The sequence below is a fragment of the Dipodomys spectabilis genome, unplaced genomic scaffold (assembly GCF_019054845.1).
Source record: "Dipodomys spectabilis isolate Male_0828 unplaced genomic scaffold, ASM1905484v1 ptg000157l, whole genome shotgun sequence".
Taxonomy (NCBI): domain Eukaryota; kingdom Metazoa; phylum Chordata; class Mammalia; order Rodentia; family Heteromyidae; genus Dipodomys; species Dipodomys spectabilis.
Window position 1 is genome coordinate 14,074,513 of NW_024870834.1, and position 24,055 is coordinate 14,098,567.

The 24,055-nt window shown below is 40.9% G+C and overlaps 1 protein-coding gene across 1 annotated transcript in view; it reads left to right on the forward strand.

Annotated features, from left to right (window-relative positions):
* The window catches only part of Ston2 (stonin 2), a 151,608-nt gene that overhangs the window by 44,718 nt on the left and 82,835 nt on the right, over window positions 1-24,055 (forward strand). The window contains exon 4 of the mRNA XM_042692598.1: window positions 17,359-17,556. Coding sequence (XP_042548532.1) covers window positions 17,359-17,556 — 198 coding nt within the window. The remainder of the gene's footprint in view (window positions 1-17,358; window positions 17,557-24,055) is intronic.

A 24,055-nucleotide genomic window follows, 5' to 3' on the forward strand; every position in this document is an offset into this window, starting at 1 on the left:
CATTTCTGTACTTACCCAGCCGATTGTTGCACATCTGACATACTGGTTTGCAAAGAAATACTGGGAAAGACAGGGCTGCACATACACACAAGAAGTAGCTACATGGAGAGATGCTGTCTAGGATACTCCTTTCCTCTCCTTTAGTTCCCTTTACTTTTTTGAGTCCTTCTAGCAGAGGAGGAGGAGGACAAAACAAAAGAATGTGCCTTTTAAGTTATTCCACCTAAGAATAAAGCCAAGGGAGCACAGCCTGGAATAGGAATGTACTATTTACCCTAATTAAAATGCAAGGAGGCTGTAGGCACAGTGGAGCTGGGACAAAGCAACTGTGCTAGATCTCTTTTGTGGCATTTAAATGGTCAAAAGCTGTACTAGGGAGGGCAGAAAAGCCTGGGAGTTGTTAGTCCCCACCCTGGTGACCTGGCTACTTATTTTCTTACCCAGGGTGACTAGATAACCATCAGCAACAATTTTTGGTGAGGAAAACAACTCCAGAGTTGTTTAAATCCATCACAGGAGCAACTTTCTTTTGAACTTTTAACTAGGACAGGATTTGAAGTAAATAGGTGCCATTATGGTTCATCTGGGGAAAGATTCATGATCTTTAGAAAAATATGATCAAAATAAAGTGAGCACCACAAAAGCCTTTTTATAACCACATATATGAGAAAAATCGTTCACCCATTAAAATATGGTAGAGGCCAGATGTGGGATTCACCTCTTTGATTTAATAAGACCACTTTGAGTGGTCCAAATTAATAGTCTTGTGTTGTGGGGTAGGGGTATCAGGGAGTGTCAGAGCCTCATGCTCTTGTCATACTTCCAGTCCCAGCTTTTTGCGGGTCAATTGGAGAATAGAGTCTCATGGACTTTTCTACCTGTCCTGGCTTTGAACTATAGTCCTCAGATCTCAGCTTCCTGAGTGTTAATATTGCAGGAGTAAGCTACCAGTGCCTGGTTATAAATATTCGCTTAAGAAATGTGTGTGTGTATGTATGTGTGTGTGTGTGTGTGTGTGTGTGTGTTTTGTCAGTTGTGCAGCTGTAACTCAGGGCCTGGGCACTGTCCTTGAGCTTCTTTGTGCTCAAGGCTGGCACTTTACCACTTGAGCCACAGCACCACTTCCAGTTTTTGAGTGGTTAATTGGAGATAAGAGTCTCACGGGGACTTTTCTGTCCTGGCTGGCTTTGAGCTGCAATCCTCAGATCTCAGCCTCGTGAGGTGTGAGCCATTGGCACCCAGTAAGAAATATTTTTTTATTAGAACTTTAAATGTCAAATACTTAAACCTAAGACTTAAATTAGTCACAGGAATATGGTTCACATTTCACTTTGACGATATCTGATATAAAGTCATATAAGAAAAAAAGTCAAGGGCTGGGAAGGTGGCTCAGTGGTAGAGTGCTTGCCTTGCATGCATGAGGCCCTGGGTTCAATTCCTCAGCACCACATAAACAAAAAGAAAAAAGCCGGAAGTGGCGCTGTGGCTCAAGTGGTAGAGTGCTAGCCTTGAGCTGAAGAGCTGAGGGACAGCGCCCAGGCCCAGAGTTCAGGCCCCACGACCGGACCCCCCAAAAAGAAAAAAGAAAAAAAGAAAAAGAAAAAAAGTCAAGAAATTGAACTGAAAACTTGTCTGCTTTACCCCAAGCTGGATGCCTCTGTGTAGAGCCACAAATGAAACTGTTACATGAGAACTAGATCAGCAAGATACGGAGAAGCCACACTTTTAGAGGTTAAATCGGGAGTTTTTATTAGAAAGCCAGCTACTGCAAGCAGACTAGTGTCCTAAAGTACCTGCAGTGCCGCATAAAGTTTATAAAGGCAAAACCCACATCAAGGCAGATGCCACAGGGTATGGGGATTAATAAAGTGTGTTTACAGAAGCAAAGCAAGCCAGTTACGGGTTAAATAAAGGGGGAAGTTAGGGTTCAGTAGAAGTTAACTAGTGAGGACAACCAACCAGGGATAGATATTTACCGGGATCCAACAATCTTAACAATCCGGGGTAAAGGATAGGGATTTTGTAGAGTCTAACAATGTATTACATATCTGCAGTTCTGGGAATGACCTATGCCCCATCTATAGTTCTCAGAATTGAGTCCCTTCTACCTATTGAAGGATTAAGATGGCTGTGGGGACAAGATGGCATTGCTTAGAACCAATATCCATATTTCAAAACAAACAAACTTCTGACAAATCTATTCAGATTAAAATTGAATCTTCATGTTGTTCTCTAAAGAAATATATATTTATAAATATACTGATATATAAATGTTAAACATATGTTAATTATAATATATTAAGTGTATATATATATATATATATATATATATATATATATATATATATATATATATATTTATGCCAGTTCTGGGGTTTGAACTCAGGGCCTGGGCACTGCCTCTGAGCTTCTTTTGCTCAAAGCTAGCACTCTACCACTTGAGCCATATCCCACTTCCAGTTTTTTTCTGTTTATGTGGTACTGAGGAATAGAACCCAGGGCTTCATACATGCTAGGCAAGCATTCTATCACTAAGCCACATTCTCCCAGCTAAAGAAATTTTTGAAAATGAACCTAAACCCAGCTGGTTTTTTTATTCATATTGGGCCTATTAGTGTGGTGTTCCTGACATTTTCTAGCTGCAAAAATTTGAATAACTTAACTAAGGTATTATATGGCTCTAAAACTCCACTGTGAACCATAAAGAATATAGTGGTCAGCTTACCTGTCGTCTAAAGTCTTTATAAAGATTCTCTGAGCAAGTCCTAACTTCATGTTGGTGTATTTTACGTGTTTTTGTGTGCTTTAAACTTTTGCAGCCAAGTGCTGGTACAAATACCAGTATACATACAAAAAGAGCAAAGTTCATCCTCAAAATTAAAAAAAAAAAGACACTATTATCAAGAGAGGCTTCCTGTGCACTCATCTTATATCCTAGCCTTCCTCCTAGGATATGGCAGTTTTTTGGTGAGGCCAAGGCTGAATTGAACCCATTATACAGATATTTCAGGATGTGCATAATTGCAAACATAAATAAACTTTCATTTCCGGAACATTTGTCTCATTGCTGAAGCAAAACACTAGCATTTTCTTGTGTTTTAAATGTCCTTCCTAAAAGCTTGGGCTAAGGCCTTCCCATTGTGTCTGGGGGAGCTAATTATCTGGGACTAGAGAAAGAACCACTTGTTTGGGTGAGGATCAAAGATGACGTCAGCCAAGAGCAACAGCTGAGAGATTTCATCCCAGATACTAGCCCAGTGGTTGAATTCTATTATGTTGTTCATTCTGGCTACTGAGGGTGGGTGGTGGGTGAGGGTGAAGTAAGATCCCAATGGTTGGGTCAATACATAGACAAGACTTATTGCATTTTGCATGCATATGTATTTTTTTCCTCAACAGAAGCAGTCTTATTTTCTTTTAATACGTTGAATTGTTTTTTATTTCCTTCTAAATGTAATGATGACCTTTCCAGAGGACATACCCAGGAATAAATTTCAACAGAGTCCTTCCTTTGCACCAGGCTCAGCTCAGCTCTTAACACTCACCGTCTTTTACTGTGCCAGGACAAGTTCGTTGGTGCTGTTGCTGTATTTTCTACCTGGTGGGCTCTTCCTCCAAATTTTTACTTAGACAATGTTGCTTGATCATGGCCTCAGGGAAGCCTAAAACACTCCACATCCTTTCTTTAGCTTTTTCCTGCTTTCAGTTTCTTCATAGTCTATGTCTCTCTATTTGAATGAGACCATACATTTTGTTATTTTGCTTTTTTAAAAAAAAATTGTCTCCAGAGAGGCAGGGACCTCCTATCTCTTAATTTATTCTCTATCCCAGAATATGGTATGTGCAACTTAGTAGATGGAAGCTTAATATCTACTGGATTAGTGCTAGAAAAATAGAAGGTGTATAGGAAACCTATTGCAGAATATTTAAGTGGGCCTGGTGAGCTGTGAGGCAGATCAGGAGTGTTGGTTTCTTCCGTGAAACTAGTTTTTGTTTTAAACTAGAAGAAGGCAAGGAAATTAGACCAGCCTTTTAGTCATCATGCTGTTTTATTATTTACTGACTCAAGCTGAGATCTGAAGATTGACGTTCAAAGCTAATGTGGGCAGGAAAATATGTGAGCAGCAGAAAAAGTAGAAATGGAGCTGTGGCTTATGTGGTATTCAACCAGCCTTAAGTGAAAAAGCTAAGGGACTGCTTCCAGCCCCTAAGTTCAAGCCCCAATACTGACATAAAAATTATTTTTTTCTGACCATGGTCATCAGTTTGTTTCCCCATTTGCTATACTCTCTCTCTCTCTCTCTCTCTCTCTCTCTCTCTCTATATATATATATATATGCGCATACACATACAAACATATAGATGTGTGTATATATATCTATATATACATATATCTATGTATGCATGTATACACATACATCCGTACTTAGCATAGCATATAAATTCACATATACTTACATATACATACATTTATGCACTCACAAATATATGTGAACACATATGTACTCCTATGGTGGGCTTTTATTTATTTATTTACTTTTATTTTTTTGGCTAGTCCCAGGGCTTAAATTCAGGACCTGGGCACTATTCCTGAGCTTCTTTTGCTCAAGGCTAGCACTCTACCACTGAAGCCACAGTGCCACTTCCTGCTTTTTCTGTTTCTATGGTACTGAGGAATTGGTTCCAGGGCTTCATGCACACTAGGCAAGCCACATTCCCAGCCATGGGCTACCTTTTATAAAAGCAAACTTAAAATTATTTACTATATTTTTATTTTATTTAAAGGTATCATCATTCCATGGATTAGGGAAAGAGCTCTCAAAGGTAAATTTTTTCAGTTCTTCAAGAAGAACCTTAAAATATTAAAACAAAAACATCCATTTCCAGAGAATGTGCTGGCTCACCCAGAGAGGATTTGTGGCATATCTTACCATTAATATAGAACACAAAGCACAATAAAGTGCCCAAGCATGCATCAATTAACTAGTGCATTCATGCAGCAAATATTTGGGTAGTGGGATACAATTATGAGAAAGCTGGTTACGATCCTTGCTCTCCCCAAATTGAGGTTACCCACCAGTTAAGCAATCTGTTACTAATGGAGCCTTCTGGGAGTAAATAAGAACTTCTCTGAGTCAGTGCTGGGGACAGCTGCTTCATATCGCTAACTATGAAAAAGAGGGGAGCCACCAATAAGAATAGGATTAGATCTCTTTTGTATTCATGGATAGGCACCTTCATAGCTTTGCAAGAGAAAAATCGTATAACCCTAGTGATTAGACATCAACGTTTAAATAAAAGACATGTCAAAATATAAGAAAATATTTAACATTTTAATCAACCAGGGTACTAAAGGAGAAACAGAAAAACATTGTATAAGCTGACAACGTACACCATGTATGACTTATCTAGTCAGTGTTGCTTTAAGCCCACTCTTCCCCTCCCCCAGACCCCACCTATTGCAGTCACTGCTCAAGGCACATGATACAGCTGAGTTTTCCTGACCTATGGAGCACACATTCCGGGCTGGGGGAACAAAACTAGAAAATAAAAAGAGAGTAAGCATGTCAGGTAATATGGCAAGTAGGAAGGAGAGGAAAATGAGGCAAAGGAAGAGAATGTGGAGTAGAGGCTATGTAAATATTTATGAGGCCAAGGAGTTTCCTTTTGAGGGATAAATATGAGTGAAGACCTAAGAGAAGCAAGGGAGTGAGTCTTGCAAAAATTGGAGAGAATCTTCCATGCAGATGAACCATCCATGCAGGAGCAGCAGCAAGTGAAAAGTCCCATGGGCAGCTGTGTTCACAGTGTCCTGTCGGTGCAGGGTGAATGTGGGGAGAAAAGACAGGTGAGGCAGGAAAGTCATGGGGCTTCAGGCACAGAGATCCTTGGAGGGCTTGATGAGAATTCTGGCTTTTACTATGAGTATGGTAGAGCCATTGGAAGCATTCTATGATCCAGTAGGTAGCCATCGAAACTGCTGTAGGGAAGTGATTGAGAGGGGAGGTGGTTGAAAAGAAGACAGGGGGAGTAGTAGAAAGCAGCCCCTGCATTGATGCAGGCAGAAGGTGGTGGCGTGGTCCAGGGTGGTAGTATAGAGATAGCTAGAAGTCAGTGGATTCCACATATCTTCTGAAAGTTGGACTGACAACGTATAATGGACCAACTAGGAGGAGAATTGAGGATGACAGGGGACCATTTTGGACAACCGAAAGGATAAAGGAGCTGGTTTTTCAGGGGACAGATAGCAGTAACCTAGTTTTGAAAAGAAAAACCTAGTTTTAAAAGATTGTGATGGAGGGCTGGGAAGGTGGCTCAGTGGTAGAGCGCTTGCCTTGAATGCCTGAGGCCCTGGGTTCGATTCCCCAGCACCACATAAGCAAGAAGAAAAAAGCCGGAAGTGGCATTATGGCTCAAGTGGTAGAGCACTAGCCTTGAGCTGAAGAGCTGAGGGACAGCGCCCAGGCCCAGAGTTCAGGTCCCACGACCGGACCCCCCCCCAAAAAAAAAAAAAAGATTGTGATGGAGACCTGAAGTAGGGCATAGGAATATATCTGGACATAATAACTACCACTATCTAACCCATCTTGAGTAGTACTACCTTGTGAAGAGCACTTTCTAAAAGTGCTCTGTCAACATGTGTGTAAATTCTCCAGTGAGGTTTATACTGTTTTTAGCCTAATGTTACAGGTGAGAAAATGCCTGCACAGATGGGTTGAGTTATTTGCCCCAGCTTGTCGGGCTGAGTCCAGCTTGTACACAAGGCAAGCTGGATCAGGGCCTTCCTTCATAACCACCCGGAGAAGTTATAGAGGAGGATTTCCTTTTTTCTTTTACTTTGTTCATTGCTGAGTGGCTGTGGCACGGTGGTGGCAGGCATCAAAGATGTGGCTCTGGGAGAAGAGCCAAATCTAGGCTCATTACTGCACATTCTCATTTCAGTGAAGCCTGTGGCCTGAAGAAACCCAATTATGGAGTTAAAAAAAAAAAAAGCCAACTCTCCTAAGATCTTATAGCAAATGGGAATAGTTTGTGAGCTCTGGGGTCTCTTCTTTCCCAGGGGCTACATGATTCTTAGTTTCTCTTTCAAGGGACATGTTTTCTCTAAATTTAAAAAAGAACCAATGTGAATCTGAGCATGGTGGTTCACAGCAATGTGATCACAGCACTCAGAAGGCTGAGGCCGGAGGATCTTGAAAAACAAAAAAGAAAGGAAACCAAAAGGAAAATTACAAATAATTAAAATAGTTTCTTTTCTGAGTAACCAGAATCTATAATTTGATAGTTAGATTGAACACATTTTATTCACTACTGAATAAAATCAAAGTTTTTTTTTTTTAAACAGGCTAAGCTGTAAAGAACAGAATAAGCAGCCACCTAGTTTAATAGGACATTATCATCATCCAAAAGCCTCTGGTAATTCCCTGCTTATCCCATCTTCTCCTCACCACATCCCTTCCCCTGCTTGCATCAGCATCTTCCTGAGCTTTGTGATAATGGTACCATGCTTGATACTTGACCGTCTTACCAGCTACACAAGGGGGACATCATTTAATCTAGTCTGGTTTGAAGCTTTGTATAAATGAAATAGTACTGTAGCTAGTATTTGTGACTTGCTCCTTTTTTGTGTGTGTGTACGCGCGCACACGTGTGCGCACACATGTGGGACTTAAACTTAGGATCTGGGCACTGTTCCTGAGCTTTTTGCACTCAAGCATAATACTCTACTATTTGAGCCACAGCTATACTTCTGGCTTTTTTTTTTCCTGTCCAAGCTAGCAGCCTCTTGAGTAGCTACGATTATGAGCATGAGTTATTGGCATCTGGATAACATGCTTCTTTCTTTGTTTCTTTCTTTCTTTTTGGCGAGGGGGTCTGGTCGTGGGGCCTGAACTCTGTGCTTGGGCACTGTCCCTCAGCTCTTCAGCTCAAGGCTAGCGCTCTTCCACTTGAGCCACAGCACCACTCCCGGCTTTTTTCCTTTTGCTTATGTGGTGCTGAGGAATCGAACCCAGGGCCTCATGCATGCAAGGCAAGCGCTCTACCACTGAGCCACCTTCCCAGCCCCAACATGCTTCTTTAATATAATATGCTGGTGAGATTTGTTCATCTCATTGCCTGTAGTTAAGTTTTTATGGCTTTGTATTCCATTGTAGTTATAGCAATGCACCATAATTCATCTATCTGTTACTGATGGACATTTGGAACATTTTTTACATATTGAAAGTTCAGAATAGGCTTCGATGAGCATCTTTTTTGTTTTCTGAGTTTTCTTATATCCAGGTATGCAGGTGTTAGATTTCTTGCTGGGGAAATTGCTGCTCTAGATGCATTCATTATCATACTGATGGGATAGCACTGAGCTGCTTTCTCAGCAGTTCCTGATACTCTCCCTCTTTATTCGAGTGGCTCCACTTCCCAGCCTACATGTGAGTTTGTCAGAAGGAAGAAGAGTAGTATCTTTTATTTTGTTTTGAGACAAGATCTGGCTGTAGCCTAGGCTTGCCTGGAGCCTTTGTCAGGCTTTTGATCTTTGGCCTTAGAATCCCAAGTACAGGGATTACAGGAGTGCACCACTGCACCTGGATGATTAATAGTATCTGGTGACATTGATCAGGATGTTCAGATGATAAACTGCTTTGTTGAATGGCAACTCCTTTGTACAACTACTTAATATATTTAAAATATTTAGAAATTGCAAAAAAAAGTTTGTTTTTTTATTTTTAATTTTCCTTTTTTCTCCCTCATTTTTTTTTCTCTCCCTCTCTTTCTTCCATTCATTCTTTCTTCCAGTTGATACTGGGGTTTGAACTCAGGGCCTATTGCTAAGGAAGTGTTGTACCACTTGAGCCAAGTCTTGAGGTTTTTTCCCTTTATTTTAGTTATTTCTTGTGTTTTTGTCTAAAACTAGCATCAGACCATAACCCTCTATCTATAGACTCCCATGTAGCTGAAACCTTAGGTACGAACCACCATGACTAGTTCATTGAGATTGGGTCTTGCTAACTTTTTGCTCATGTTGAGCCCCGTATCATGATGATCCTGATCTCTGCTTCCTGAGTAGCTGGGATTTTAGGCATTTGCCACTACTTAGCTTCTGTTGTGCTTTTATTTAGCATTTTCTAAATTGCCAATAATGTTTAACATTATTTTATTACTATTTTTTTTTTTTTTTGTCAGTTGTGGGGCCTGAACTCTGGGCCTGGGCACTGTTCCTCAGCTCTTTCAGCTCAAGTCTAGTGCTCTACCACTTGAGCCACAGCGACACTTCTGGCTTTTACTGCTCATGTGGTGCTGAGGAATCGAATCCAGGGTCTCGTGCATGCAAGGCAAGCACTCTACCACTGAGCCATCTTCCCAGCCCCTATGTTTAGCATTATTTTAAGAGTGCTATTTGGATTTTTTTTCTAGGAACTGCTAGTGGTTATGATGTGTTAGATGTTAACTCAAACCCTACAGATGGTCCCTGATTTTTAAAAAATTTTTATGCTGAGTGCTTTCTGTGTTTTGACAAAGAAAATCTAATTTTTCCTTATTCCAAAATCATAAGTGTATTTGGCTATATTATCTTCTGTAATAAACACTTATTTACCTGTATTCGATACTTTTTTTTTTTTTTTTTTGGTCCGGTCGTGGGGCCTGAACTCTGGGCCTGGGCGCTGTCCCTCAGCTCTTCAGCTCAAGGCTAGTGCTCTACCACTTGACCCACAGCGCCACTTCTGGCTTTTTTCTTTTTTGCCTATGTGGTGCTGAGGAATCGAACCCAGGGCCTCATGCGTGCAAGGCAAGCACTCTACCACTGAGCCACCTTCCCAGCCCTGTGTTTGATACTTTTTGTACAGTGTGAAGTTTAATTTTATTTTTCCAAATAGGTATCCAGTCTTCCCAATACTATTTTGATTGTTTTATATATCTACATATTATTAAATTATTAGCTGTGCACTGATAGCTTGTGCCTTTAATTATAGCTACTCAGGAGGCTGAGATATGAGGATTGTGATTCAAAGCCAGCCTAGGCAGAAAAGTCCACGAGACTTTTCTTTCCAATTAACAACCAAAAATCCCATTAAGGTAGCTGTGGCAAAAAAGCTCAGGGATAACTCTCAAGCCCTGAGTTCAAGCCCCTGGATCAGTAAATACAGCAAACAACTCTACTTCTTTCAAATATAAATAGGGTAATCTCCAATAAACCACCAGAAAACCGGAAGTGGCGCTGTAGCTCAAGTGGTAGAGCGTTCGCCTTGAGCTGAAGAGCTGAGGGACAGTGCCCAGGCCCAGAGTTCAAGCCCCACGGCCGACAAAAAAAAAAAAAAATTGCAGGATTTGGGCTGGGAAGGTGGCTCAGTGGTAGAGCGCTTGCCTTGCATGCTCAAGGCCCTGGGTTCAATTCCTCAGCACCACATAAGAAAAAAGCCAGAAGTGGCGCTGTGGCTCAAGTGGTAGAGCACTAGCCTTGAGTTGAAGAGCTGAGGGACAGTGCCCAGGCCCAGAGTTCAGGCCCCACTACTGGACCCTCCCCCCCCCCAAAAAAAACAATCAAATATAAATAGGGTAATTTCTCGTTAACATAAGCAAAACTGCATGTTTAGATTTTAATTGAGATTGTAGTAAATCTATAAAACAATTTTTCAGTCCATGTATATACGTCTGCATGTACTTAGATCTTCTTGATCTGTTAACCAACTTTAGAAGTACCTCTTCTGAGGCTTTGGTAGGTTTATTATTTTGTTTAGGTTATTTGTTAGGTTTATTATTATAGATGCTTTGCATTTTTGTTATTTTATTTTCTACATAAATCTTGCTGATTTTCAGAAATTACTTACTTGATGATTGATTAGTAGGACCTTTTTGTTATCATATATAAATATAAACGTGTCAGCTACAAATAATGAAAGTTTTGTTTCTTTCCCTTCTTTTCACTTCCTGTGTCACCACACACTCTGAGCACAAATACAATGTTGAACAGAGTAGAGTAGTAAATATCACCAGATAAGCTTTCAAAGGAAGCTACTCAACTTTGTGTGACGTCAACTGTAGAATTTAGTCATCTCTGTTAGATTTAGGAAGTCTTTTCTCATCATCATATCTGTTAGATTTAGGAGACTCTACTGACTTATCTGATTTAAAGAATCTCTTCGGATTGCCATCCCTGTTAGATTTGAGAAGTATCTTCTAGTTACCATCTGTTAGATTTGGGAGTCTCTTCAGATTGTTATATCTATTCGATTGAATCTCTTCTGATTTGTCATCTCTTTCGATTATTACTCCATTTGAGTCTCTTTTCATTGTAGTTTGCCAAAAACGACTCCACAAATAGGTATTAAATTACACCGTTCAGAAAGAAATGTACTCATTGTCTAACTTACATAACTGTAACCCCTCTGTATATCGCCTTTACAATAACAATACAAAATATTTAGTGCTTTTCCTATATTATGACAATGAAGTAAATTTTTTCTTTAATACATTAGTATACTGAATTGCATTGTTTGATTTCTCTTATGTTAACCCATGTATTCTCAACAGGGCACTATTAACCCCTGGAGGCAAGAAATCTTAAATCATTATATAGTACATTACTATATACATAGTAGGAAATAGGCATACAACATACCTGTGACATTTGATCCATTGGTCCTCATCAAAATGTAAATCCTTAAACAAAGGAGGAGGCTGCAATGCTTGACAAGAAATGTACTCATTATCTTGCCCATGTAATTGTAACCCCTCTGTACAGTATGTTCACAATATAAATAAAAAAATAAGAAACAAACAAAAAAAATGTAAATCCTTTGCTTTGCAAAAGACCATGTGAAATAAAGAGACAAATGCCTGAACATATTTTCAAACTACATGACCAATAAAAGAAGAGTATCTACAATATATCGGGAGGGGGGAGGCTGGGAAGGGATGTGAAGGGTAAACAAAGGAGGAGGCTGCAATGCTTGGTAAGAAATGTACGCATTATCTTGCCCATGTAACTGTAACTCCTCTGTACAGTATGTTCACAAATAAAATTAAATTAAATTTAAAAAAAAAAAAAAGAAGAGTATCTACAATATACCAAAAAAGCAAAAATCTAAAACCCAACCAGAAACTACCAACTCAGTTAAAAAAATAGGAAAGGGAAACAAGAGGGTTTTTTGGTTTTTCTTTTTCTTTTTTTATCTTGTTTGTTCATTTATCCATCTTTGGGAGGAGTAAGAGGGGGGTTACAAGGACATAGAGTAAACAAGGACACAGAGGAAACAAATGTAGCAGTGGTACTCTGTAGAAACTGTGTTAAATGTGAACTGTACAACTTGTGGGTGGGGATGGGTGGGAGAAACTGGGAGAAAATGAAGGAAGGGGTGACATTGTCCAAAAAGAAATGTACTCATTACCTGACTTGTGTAATTGTAACCCTTGTGTACATCATCTTTATAATAACAATAAAAGAATAGGAAATAGGCATCAACATGTAAAGCACATACAAATAGCAAATAGCACATGAAAAGAGATTCATGCTGGGCACTGGTGGCTCATGCCTATAATCCTAGCTATTCAGGAGGCTGAGATCTGAGAATTGCAATTCAAAGCCAGCCTGGGCAAGGAAAATCCATGAGACTCTAATCTCCAATAAACCACCAGAAAACTGGAAATGGCACTGTGGCTGAAGTGGTGGAACCCTTTCCTTGAGCTGAAGAGCTTAGGGATAGCACCCAGGCCCAGAGTTTAAGCCCCATGACAGAGAGAGAAAAAGAGAGAGGGGAGAGGGAAAGAGATTCATTATTATAAGCCACTAGGGAAATGCAAATTTTAGAAAAATCTACCACCTAACAGAAAGGCTGAAATAAAAAGGAAGAGTAATATTAAATGCTAGTGAAGACACAGAGAAATTAGATTGCTCAATTAGATTGCTCATAAATTACTAGTGGGAATCTAAGTTGGTGCAACTACTATTGAAAATAGTTTAATAACTACTTATAAAACTAAACATATAATTACCATATGTTCCCACAATTGCACTTTTTCTTTTCTTTTGTTGGTTGTGGGGCTTGCACTGGGCCTGGGTGCTGTCATTGCTCTCTTCAGCTGAAGGTGAGTGCTCTACCACTTGAGCCACAACATCACTTCCGTTTTTCTGGTGGTTAAGTGGAGGTAACAGTTTCACAGACTTTCCTGCCCGGGCTAGCTTTGAACTGTGATTCTCAGTTCCTGAGTAGCTAGGATTACAGGTATGAGCCACTGGTTCCCAGTGTACGTTTTCTTTTTGACGTTACTTGGGTTTGAACTCAGGGCTTTCTCCTTGCTAGGCAGGTACCCTAATGTTTAAGCCATATCCCAGTGCTTTTTTGCTTTAGTTGTTTTTTTTTTTTTTTTTTTAGATAAGATAGCAACATTTTTGCTGAATCTGGCAGGATTCTCCTATCTCTACCATCTGTATAACTGGGACCACATACCATGTTTCACAGATTATTTGTTGGGATGATGTTTCATTGACTCTTTGTCTGTCTTATCTTGAAATCTGGTCCTCTCAATTTCTGCCTCCCAAACAGCTAAGATTACAGGCATGATCCTGATGCCCAGGCCCTGCCAATTGTGCTATTGAAGATTTACGCCACAGAAATGGAAACATGTCCATACAGCTTTATTTATAATATGTCAGAGTGAGAAGCATCTCAGAAGTCCTTTGCTAGATGGATGTCATTGGACTTGTCATGGACTAATCACCTCTGGAAGTACCTCAGAGGTGTGCTTTGCCAATCCCCCAGGCACCTCTCAATCCAAGTGAGTTGGTGATCACTATTATCCCTCACAATAACATGCTTGAAAAGACAAAATTACAGAAACAAAAACTTGCTTAGTGGTTGCCAGTGGTAGGGAATAGAACAGGGAGGCTGAGGCAAATGGGAGGAAAATGAGTGTTCATAAAGGTGACATGAGGGATAGATAGAGTGGTTCTGTATCCGGATTAGTGCTAGATACACAGATCTACCCATTGGCAACATTGCATACCGCTAAGCACCCCCGCCCCCGCCCCCGACACACACACAGAGAGTATAGGTAAAACTGGAGAAATCTAATGATTGGTAGATTATATTTCAATTTCCTGGCTTTGTTATTCCATTAACAAGTAAAGAGAGGAAAACTGTATAAGATGATTCCTTAGGGAAGCAATAATGAAAGAAAATATGTGAAAATGTTAAAATATGTTAAAATATCTTTGTGTAAGTCTGATAAATTCTGTTTAGTTATGATTTAATTCTCCTTTCAAAAAAAATCACATTGGCTGGGAATGTGGCTTAGTGGTAGACTGCTTGCTTCACATGCATGAAGGCCTGGGTTCAATTCGTTAGTACCACATACAAAGAAAGAGCTGGAAATGGCACTGTGGCTGAAGTGGTAGAGTGCTTGCCTTGAGCAAAAGAAGCTCAAGGACAGTGCCCAGGCCCAGAGTTCAAGCCTCAGGACTGGCAAAAAAAAAAAAAATCAATGTTTTTTTGTTTTTTTTTTTCCAGTGCTAGAGATTGAACCCAGGACTTTGCATATGCAAGGCAAGTGCTCTACCACTGAGTTACTTCCCTAGCCCACATACTAGATATAAAAAAACAAACAAACCTGGGCACCAGTGGCTCACACCTGTAATCCTAGCTACTCAGGAAGCTGGGATCTGAGGATCACAGTTTAAAGCCAGCTCAGGCATGAAAGTCTGTGAAACTGATCTCCATTTAACTACCCTAAAAAGTCACAAGTGGAGCTGTGGCTCAATTAGTAGAGAGCTAGCATTGAGCATAAAAGCTTAGGGACAGTATCCAGTCCCTGAGTTCAATCCTCAGGACACACACACACACACACAGAAGTAATAATTTACTTAGAATTTTAACATCTATGTTCACGATCAGGATTAGTTGTAGGCCAGACAGCATTGATTTAAATTGTGCATCCTAATCAGAAAGCAGATATGGAGAGGATCGCTGTTCAAAAGCAGCTGAAACAAAATTGTTTATGAAGCTCTGTTCAAATGGTATCTGGGTGCTGTGGCCTGTGCCTGTCATCCTAGCGGTTCAGGCAGCTTAGAATGGGAGGATTGTGGTTCCAGTTCCACCCTTGGAAACAGAAAAGAGATTTTAGAGAACTCAGCAGATGAAAAAATCTTGGGCATGGTAGGATACACCTGTCATTCCAGCTTTGGTGGGAATTGAAAACAGGAGAATCATGGTCTCAAAAGTAATCATAGCTCAGCCGGGTGCCTGTGGCTCACGCCTGTAATCCTAGCTACTCAGGAGGCTGAGATCTGAGGATCATGATTCAAAACCAGCCCAGTCAGGAAAGTCTATGAGACTCTTTATCTTCAATTAATCACCAGAAAACTGAAAGTGGAGCTGTGGCTCAAGTGATAGAGTACTTGCCTTGAGCTGAAGAGCTGAGGGACGGTGCCCAGGCCCATGACCAACACAAACAAAAAAAAAACAAAAAAAAATAGCTCAAATGGTAGAGCACCTGCCTAGGAAGCACAAAGCCCTGAGTTCAAACTCCAGTCCTACCACACAAAAAAAGTTAGACTGTAATTCTTTTATAGAATATAAATTGTGGGGTTTTTTCTTTTTGCCATGTTTTGGTATTAAGAAAATGCTGACCTTGCAAAACAAATGTGGATGTTGGCGGGGCAGGGGTAGAATGGGGTGTCTTTTCAGTACTTCACAATAATTTCAGAAGAGTAAAGTTCTGTTTTGTTTTGTTTCCCACTGAAGTTTGATAGAACTTTTTGGGAAAACCACCTGACCTGACAGTTATCTTATGGAAAAGTTCCAAGGACTGACTTACTTTAATTCAGTTATTGTACAAGTTGTAGTTTTCTAGGACGTTTACAATTTTATTTACATATTTTAAGTATTGGTGTACACATATTTAAAGGTATTGTTCTTCCGTATCACCATATATTTATGTGTGTATGTATATATACATATATATGTATACATAATTTGTAGTTACTGGAGTTAAACTCAGGGCCCTGTGCTTCACTGGCTGACACCTACCACTTGAGCCACAACCCTAGCCCATTTTTGCTATTTTTCTGGCAGCGTCTCATATTTTTATATTTTTGTCTGGGGCTAGCCTTGGACTGTGATCCTCGTGCTTGTGCTCCCAAGCTCCTGGAATAACAGGTGCACACCACCATGCCCAGCTTGTTGGTTGAGGCAGGGTCTTGCTAACTTCTTTCCCAGGTTGGCCTTGCATTGAGATCCTCCTAGTCTTCACCTCACAAGTAGCTGAGATTATGAGTGTGAACCACCACTCCCAGCCTTCTCTCTTCGCTCTTAAATCTGTTTTCTCTTTCTGTTTCTCAACCCAACTACAGTTTTATTTCCAGCCAGGAAAATTGGCTGTGTTATCTTGGCACTTTTCTTAACCTCTGAGTTTAGGTCCCTCTGTGTAAAATTAGATTTCTGCTGACCTTTTGGTATTGATGGGTGGAATGAGGCAACATTTGTAAAAGTGCCTGACCTTTGAGTGGATACTTGGTAAACAGTAGCTTCTTCCATTTTTATTCTTTCCCTGATAGCGCTCTTTTGAATATTTGGTAGATTTGCAGGGCTATGATTTCTTGTGCAGCACCATGGAGAAAGCAGATGTTGAGCAAGTTAATTGTAGACAATTGAAGAGAATTAGGAAGTTTGATTAAAGAAAGAAAAAAGCACTTTTTGAAGTGATTTTGAAAGGTTGATTTGGTGCCCTAGACTAAGGTTGTATGTTTCTCCCTTAGAAGATAATTTTCATTGGATTTCATGCAGGTTAGCAGCTTCAGTGAACCTTCAATTGCATATCTAACAGTCTGCAGAATTTCCAGTGATTTTCAAAATCACACTAAGCAGAGACATAGCACGTGTGTGTACATATATAGTCATATAGCTACTCTGTATATGTACACACATGTGCTATATCTCTGCTTAGATTTGAGGTTCTTGAGACCTGAGGTTTTCTATTATCTTCAGATACTTGTACAAAGAGATTACAATTCGAGTTTAGTGCATCTTGATCAGTGTCACCCCTTCCATCATTCTTCCCACATCTATCTCAATAATACCTATCCCCTCAAGTTATCTGATTCCATTTTTACATATGTTCATTGAGTGTCATTACTGTACTGCCTACCTCTCTCTATTCAAGACCTGAGTTTTAATACTGATTTAATTGTGACTCATCGTAGTGTCTCAGTCAATTTCCCTGTCTGTAGCCCTATGACTCTTCCTGTCCTTGCCTTTTATGACCGTTGACATGGATTGTGAATGACACCAAAGCAACACAAGCACCAAAGAAAAACAAATGGCTGCTAATTATACTTACTGTCACTGTTGGTTTTGGTCTTGTCCCCAGCTCTTCCATTGACCATGCCCTGCTGGACATGCCCTTCCTTTGAGTCCCTGAGAAGATGTCCTCTGACCTCCGAGAGCAGCTGGACCACCCATTCTGAAGATACCAGCAGTCCTAGTGTTGGCCCTTCATACACAGACCTACAGTTCATCAATGCAGAAGAACAGGCAAGCCGCAGGACTTCTGGGGCTGACTCAACTGGTAAGCTAGGCCTCCAAGGCAGAGTTCTTTGCAAAACACTTTTAGCTTTTTCTTTTTTTTTTTTTTTAACATTTCTAGTTCCTCTTTAAAGTCTTCTTAAATCCTGACAGCCAATTTTGTTTGCAGAATTCAGGTGTGGTCATCCAGTCCAAAAAAAAAAAATATATAGCATCCAGAGTGGTTTGAAATTGCACTGAGAAAAATGTATAAACAAATTAGCTGGTTGGTTGACTAATTATTCATAAGGGGAAACATTTTTGACAGAGTATTTTAATGTGCTATTTTCTGGCTGTTTAGTACAAGCACCATTCCCTATCAATTTATTTTTTTCCTTCTGAACTGTACTGTTCACAAGGCTGAGTCGTTCATCCTACCACCCACACACCTTGCCTCTTCAGCAGAAGGGAGCTGGATGTAAGCAGCAAGAAAGTAAATGTTACAAAAAGCAGATTGAGAGTCAGGATTCAGCCATTGTACCCAGACTACAAATCACTTTGCAGGTGAATGCTTGACCTTCAGGTATACGTTAATTGAGCTGTCTGCTAGTCTATAATGTCCCATGTTCTCACTTATTAAATTTGCAGTTGGCACAGGATGGAAAACTCACTTTCTTTGCAGGTGGAGTATGAGTCTGCCAATAAGCACATGTTATAGACGGTTTAGAAAGTCATTGGCAAGATTATATTCTTGGTATGAATATTTGGCTGAAAGGGTTGTTTTCTTCTGAAAGTGGTAGAATTACTGTTAGTTTCATTGTGTATGAAGTTATCCAGTGTGTCAACAATATTTGTTTTCCCTTCTCAAAAATATTGCTTAGGATTTTGTCTCTGGGTCAGTTTTCATATTCGGATAGCATTTACTCATGTTGGGTGCTTTTAAGGACAAGTTTGAAGATCCTGCTTATAGACTAAAGGGTTCAGACAGGATTTCGCTTGGTATTTGATAATATTGCAGGGTATCCTAATATATCACAGATTCTATTGTCACAAACCATGATTCTTTATTTTATTTTATTTTTATTCATTTATTTATTTTTATTGGTCATGGGGCCTGAACTCTGGGCCTGGGCACTGTCCCTCAGCTCTTCAGCTCAAGGCTAGCGCTCTACCACTTGAGCCACAGCACCACTTCCAGCTTTTTCTACTTATGTGGGGCTGAGGAATCGAACCCAGGATCTCATGCAGGCAAGGCAAGCACTCTACCGTTGAGCCATCTTCCTAGCCCCAAACCACGATTCTTTATAGCATTTTGATTTCACAGGTACTTCAAGTCTTTGGCTTATGATCCACTGGCTAGTGGCTAATTAATGTATGACCTACTACCCCATTTTCATTCTGGGAAGCAGCTCAATGATAGGAATGCACCTGTAGCAGCTGATGCCATTAGGAAGAGAGATGGAGCCTTTTTGCCTCTTTTGCCTTCAGTCTCTTTTCCAAACCTTCCTAAGGAGGAAAAAATACAGTGTGTATATTGACTAAGAATGCTCAGACTCTGATGTCTTATTGAGATTTAAGTCCTAATTCTGTCACATACTAGCTATATGACCTTTGGCAGTATGTGTGTGTGTGTGTGTGTGTGTGTGTGTGTGTGCACGCACGTGCACGCGCGTGTGTGCACGCTGCAGGGTTCTCATTGTTTGGGAAATTGGGCCCCTCACTGGGAAAAAAAAAGTGAGGATCTCTAAGCTCATAGTGATTTTTCAGTGGTCTCTGTACTTTCTCACTGGTAAAAATTGCCTTAATCCTTGGTAATTCAAGTGATGAAAATCAGTCCTCCCTGCAGTGGATATTAACACCAACAACAATTATTATTTCTTCTTTTTCTCTTCTTCCTCCTCTTCCTCTCCTACCACTTCCACCTCCTCCTCCTCCGTTGTTGTTGACATCATTGTCATCATGATGATGATGATCATCATCATCATCGTCGTCATCGTCATCATGATGATGATCATCATCATTGTCATCGTCGTCGTCATTGCAATACTGGGGATCCGGGGCCTTTGCACATTCTAGGCAATGACTGCTCTGAGCTATACCTTCAGCTCCTGAACAAGCCATTACTAATGTGTTTCAAAGTTTCTAAGTATTTTTAGCACCTCTCTTTTCCTAAAGTCATTCTGTCAGTTGTGGGGCTTGCACTGTAGGCCTGGGCACTGTCCCTGAGTTCTTTGGCTCAAGGCTAGCACTCTACCACTAGAGCCACAGTACCACTTCCTTTCCCAAAGTCATTCTAATGCCCAGTTGCTTTTTTTTTTTTTTTGGTCAGGGTCTTGGTGAGAAGCAAATGGCACTCTAGAAAGGGTTTATTTGGAGAGCATTTAATGAAGGGACTGCTTACAGAGAAAACAAGAACTGCAATCACAGAACAGCTGGCCAGGGAGGGCTGTCCTTGGTTAGACAGTATATAAGAACAGGGCTGTGGCAGATGTTCTATGTTGTACCTCTGTGTGGAGCATTGTCCCAGACCAAGCCTGCTTCCCTTGCCCCTGTTGCTTGGTAGTGGGCTGCTGTGAGCTGATCTGCTGCCTCCTCTCTGTCATCTGTGTAGGAGTTCTGCAGGGATTTGGCAGCCCCATAGGACAATCTGAATTGCAGCTTAATTGTGGAGGGAAAGACTCCTGTGAACAGCCTACACTTTCTTCTCATTTTCTCACCAAGGGAATAATTAGAGGAGGAAGGCAAACAAATCCCCTCACCTTGGTTAGATTACAGGGTGTGGAGCAGTGCTGGAAAGCAGTGTTGATGCTTGTTCTGGGGTTCAATTCTCCAGGGTAAATGGCAGGGAAAGTAGAAAACAGGCCAGCTTTCCCTCCTTCAGAAATAAAACCTACTGTCTTTTTTTTTTTTTTTGAGCCCGGTCGTGGGGCCTGAACTCTGGGCCTGGGCGCTGTCCCTCAGCTCTTCAGCTCAAGGCTAGCGCTCTACCACTTGAGCCACAGCGCCACTTCCGGCTTTTTTCTTTTTGCTTATGTGGTGCTGAGGAATCGAATCCAGGGCCTCGAGCATGCAAGGCAAGCGCTCTACCACTGAGCCACCTTCCCAGCCCCAAATGACTTTTTTTTTTTTTGGTTCCAGTTGTGGGGCCTGAACTCTGGGCTTGGGCGCTGTCCCTCAGCTCTTCAGCTCAAGGCTAGCACTCTACCACTTGAGCCACAGTGCCACTTCTGGCTTTTTTCTTTTTTTGTTTATGTGGTGCTGAGGAATCGAACCCAGGGCCTCAGGCATGCAAGGCAAGTGCTCTACCACTGAGCCACCTTCCCAGCCCCCTACTGTCTTTTCTATCACCTCCTGTCTCCCCAGGGTCCCCTTTGCCTACACCAGCCAAGCACACCCTGTCATCCTCACCAGATGAGTAGTTGTGTGATGCCACTGGGTTTACAGTGTTTATAAACAGCAAGAGGATCAAGAGAGAAAACAAGCCGCTGCCTTTGAAGGCTGTTCCAAGAGACAGTCTCCTATGTGAAAACACATAAGCATTCACAGTGGCACAAGCTGATTGATTGGTGGGCTTCCCTTTTGGTTTTCTTTTATGTGCAAGAAAAGTATACATTTACATGTGGGGGTTACAATGTACACACACAGACAAACTGAGGACTGTCCAGACTGGCTGAATCACGTAGCTGATGCTTAATGCTCTGTTGAGTGAATCCTCAAATGAATGGTGTGAGATATGTAGGTGGTAAGAGGCAGGTGTGTTCCAAACATTGGGTTTAAGAGCCCAGTATTTCCCAGGATGTCCCATGTAGCAGCTTGAAGAAAACCAGCATGCTGCGAGCATCAGTATGCCATGCTGTACTACCTCTGTTAGAAATCTATATCAGGCATTAGCTTATTAAAGGCTTTGAAAAGTTCGGAAATTATATGTATGTATTCTGTATATAATTTTTTTGTTTTTGGTCGTGGGACCTGAACTCTGGGCTGGGCACCGTCCCTCAGATCTTCAGCTCAAGACTAGCACTCTAGCACTCTTCCACTTGAGCTACAGCGCCACTTCTGGCTTTTTCTGTTTATGTGGTGCTGAGGAATCGAACCCAGGGCCTCATGCATGCAAGGCAAGCGCTCTACCACTGAGCCACCTTCCCAGCCCCATACTACATTTTTCTAAACGATCTGTTCAGCTCTCAATTTACATGAACCCCAAACCACATAAAATGTCAGATTTTACTTGGAATTACATGTCTTTGCTAAAGTGTTGGAAACAGAAAACCCAGAAAGAAATATGTTGATGAACCTGCCTGGATTTTTTTTTTTTTTTTTTTTTTTACAGTTCTGTACAGTTATCCCTACTTGTGCTTTGTTCAACTCCTGGCTTTCGTGTGTGTGTGTGTGTGTGTGTGTGTGTGTGTGTGTGTGTGTGTGTGTGTGTGTGTGTGTGTGTGTGTGTGTGTGTGTGTGTGTGTGTGTGTGTGTTCACTCTGCCCAGACAGTACGCTATCCCTAGATATTTGGGACTCATTTTTTTTTCTCAGAAACAAGTGCCTATGGCAGATAGGAAGTTACATTATAAACCTTCAGTTTCCTGATCAGACTTTTTTGATGCTCAGGAAGGTTCTCTTGTCATGATTTGTCAAGGTTAGAATGAGAACATCATCTACTCATAGGTACAGGTTTCAAGATGAACGTGCCTCTCTATTGCCTGTTCTGCCTTCCTGCTGCAGCTTGTAGAGTTGAAACCAGAGTCAGGGGCCCAGATTTCCATGATGGCTTTCCAGGGAATTTTTGTTGTTCTTAAGTTACCTCTTCTGATCTTATTCTTTGGGAAAAAAACAAGTTAATTATTTTTAAAATTCTTTCCTCTAACTACAAATTTAGAAGATATTTTTAATCTTCCTTGACAAATGTTTTCTCCCTCAAAATGGAAGAATACCAGAATATTTTTAAAACAAATTAGTTTTTTGTGAACCAGTACAAATTTGACCCCATTTTTGTTTCTATAGATTCTTGTGTGCATTAATTGTGCACTTCGGCTTTATTATTATTGTTGTTGTTATTGTTGTTATTATTTGGCCAGGGGGCTTGAACTCTGGGTCTGGACACTATCCCCCTTTCGGTTCAAGGCAAGCGCTCTACCACTTGAGCCACAGGGCTACTTCCGGTTTCCTGGTGGTTTATTGGAGATAAAGGGTCTCATGGACTTTCCTGCCTGGGCTGGCTTTGAACCATGATTCTCAGATCTCAGCCTCCTGAGTAGCTAGGATTACAGGCATAAGCAACTGGTGCCAGTTTTAAAATAACTTTTTATGATAGATGTCTTGATTTAATTGTTTTGGCACTGGTCTATTTGTGTGCAGGGTAGAGGTGGTCTCTGCTTAAGGGAGCTAGTCTTTCAAATATTTGTTTTTTTGTTTGTGCACAAAAAGAGAGTCAGGTGCTTATGTTTAGCTTTTCTTTGGCATAGTGCTACCTGCTTATTCTTTACAGGAGTAGACCTAGTATATAAAAAATAATGTTAAGAGTTCCAACAGCCAGGTGCTGGTGGCTCACACCTGTAATCCTAGCTACTCAGGAGGCTGAGATCTGAGGATCACCGTTCAAAGCCAGCCCGGACAGGGCAGGAGAGACCGTGAGACTCCTATCTCCAGTAGACCACCAGAAAACCGGAAGTGGCGCTGTAGCTCAAGTGGTAGAGTGCTCGCCTTGAGCTGAATTGCTGAGGGACAGCACCCAAGCCCGGAGTTCAAGCCCCACAGCCCACCAAAAAGAAAAAAAGAGTTCCAACAAACCAAGATATGCTATCAGCAATACCACTTCCTTGCAAATTATTTAACTTCATTAACCATCACTTTCCTGAATGGTAGAATGTAAATAATACTGGTAACAATACTGAGCCTGTAGTTTTGTTCTGAGGGTTAACTTTACACCAGGCAATTAAAATTCCTGGAACATTATGTGGAATAACTCTTTTGATGGTAGCATATTTTAAATCCAGAGCTTAGCAAGTAGAAAGAAAAAAAAATTGAAAGTTACCGAAAACAAAAAAACCACAAAAGTTCCAGCTAAACCTAGGAAAGTTTCATTTATGTTGTTGACTAGTTTTTATAAACTGCTTTTATAAAAGAGTGGTTTCCTCTATTCGTTCAGTTCTCATAACCAAAGTTCGGGCTCATCCAGTTGGTGTCTGTGTTAGTCCCCTGCAGACTTGAGTCCCAAAGCTTTCCTGAGAAAAGCTGGGTGGGAAGTGGAATAGAATGAGAGGGAGGAGGATTCAGAAGGTGGGGGTGGGGGAGCTGCCAGGTTCACTTGCATGAGTAGCTGTCCCTCCCCTCCCCAGGATTGGTTTGTTTGTACAAATTGGTTGCCTCAAGCAACACATTAGTTTGAGATGGAATGTATCCTTGGAAACTCGCTGCTTTCCTTTTTACCAGGTTATTGTGCTTTTCCGGCAGAGGATGCTAGCATTGCAGGGACATTTTCCACTTTGGTATATTGCAGTCCAGTTTTCCCACTTCTTTCTAGTGCTATGTGCAAGGCTCCAGGTTATTTTGCTACATTTGGAAAGC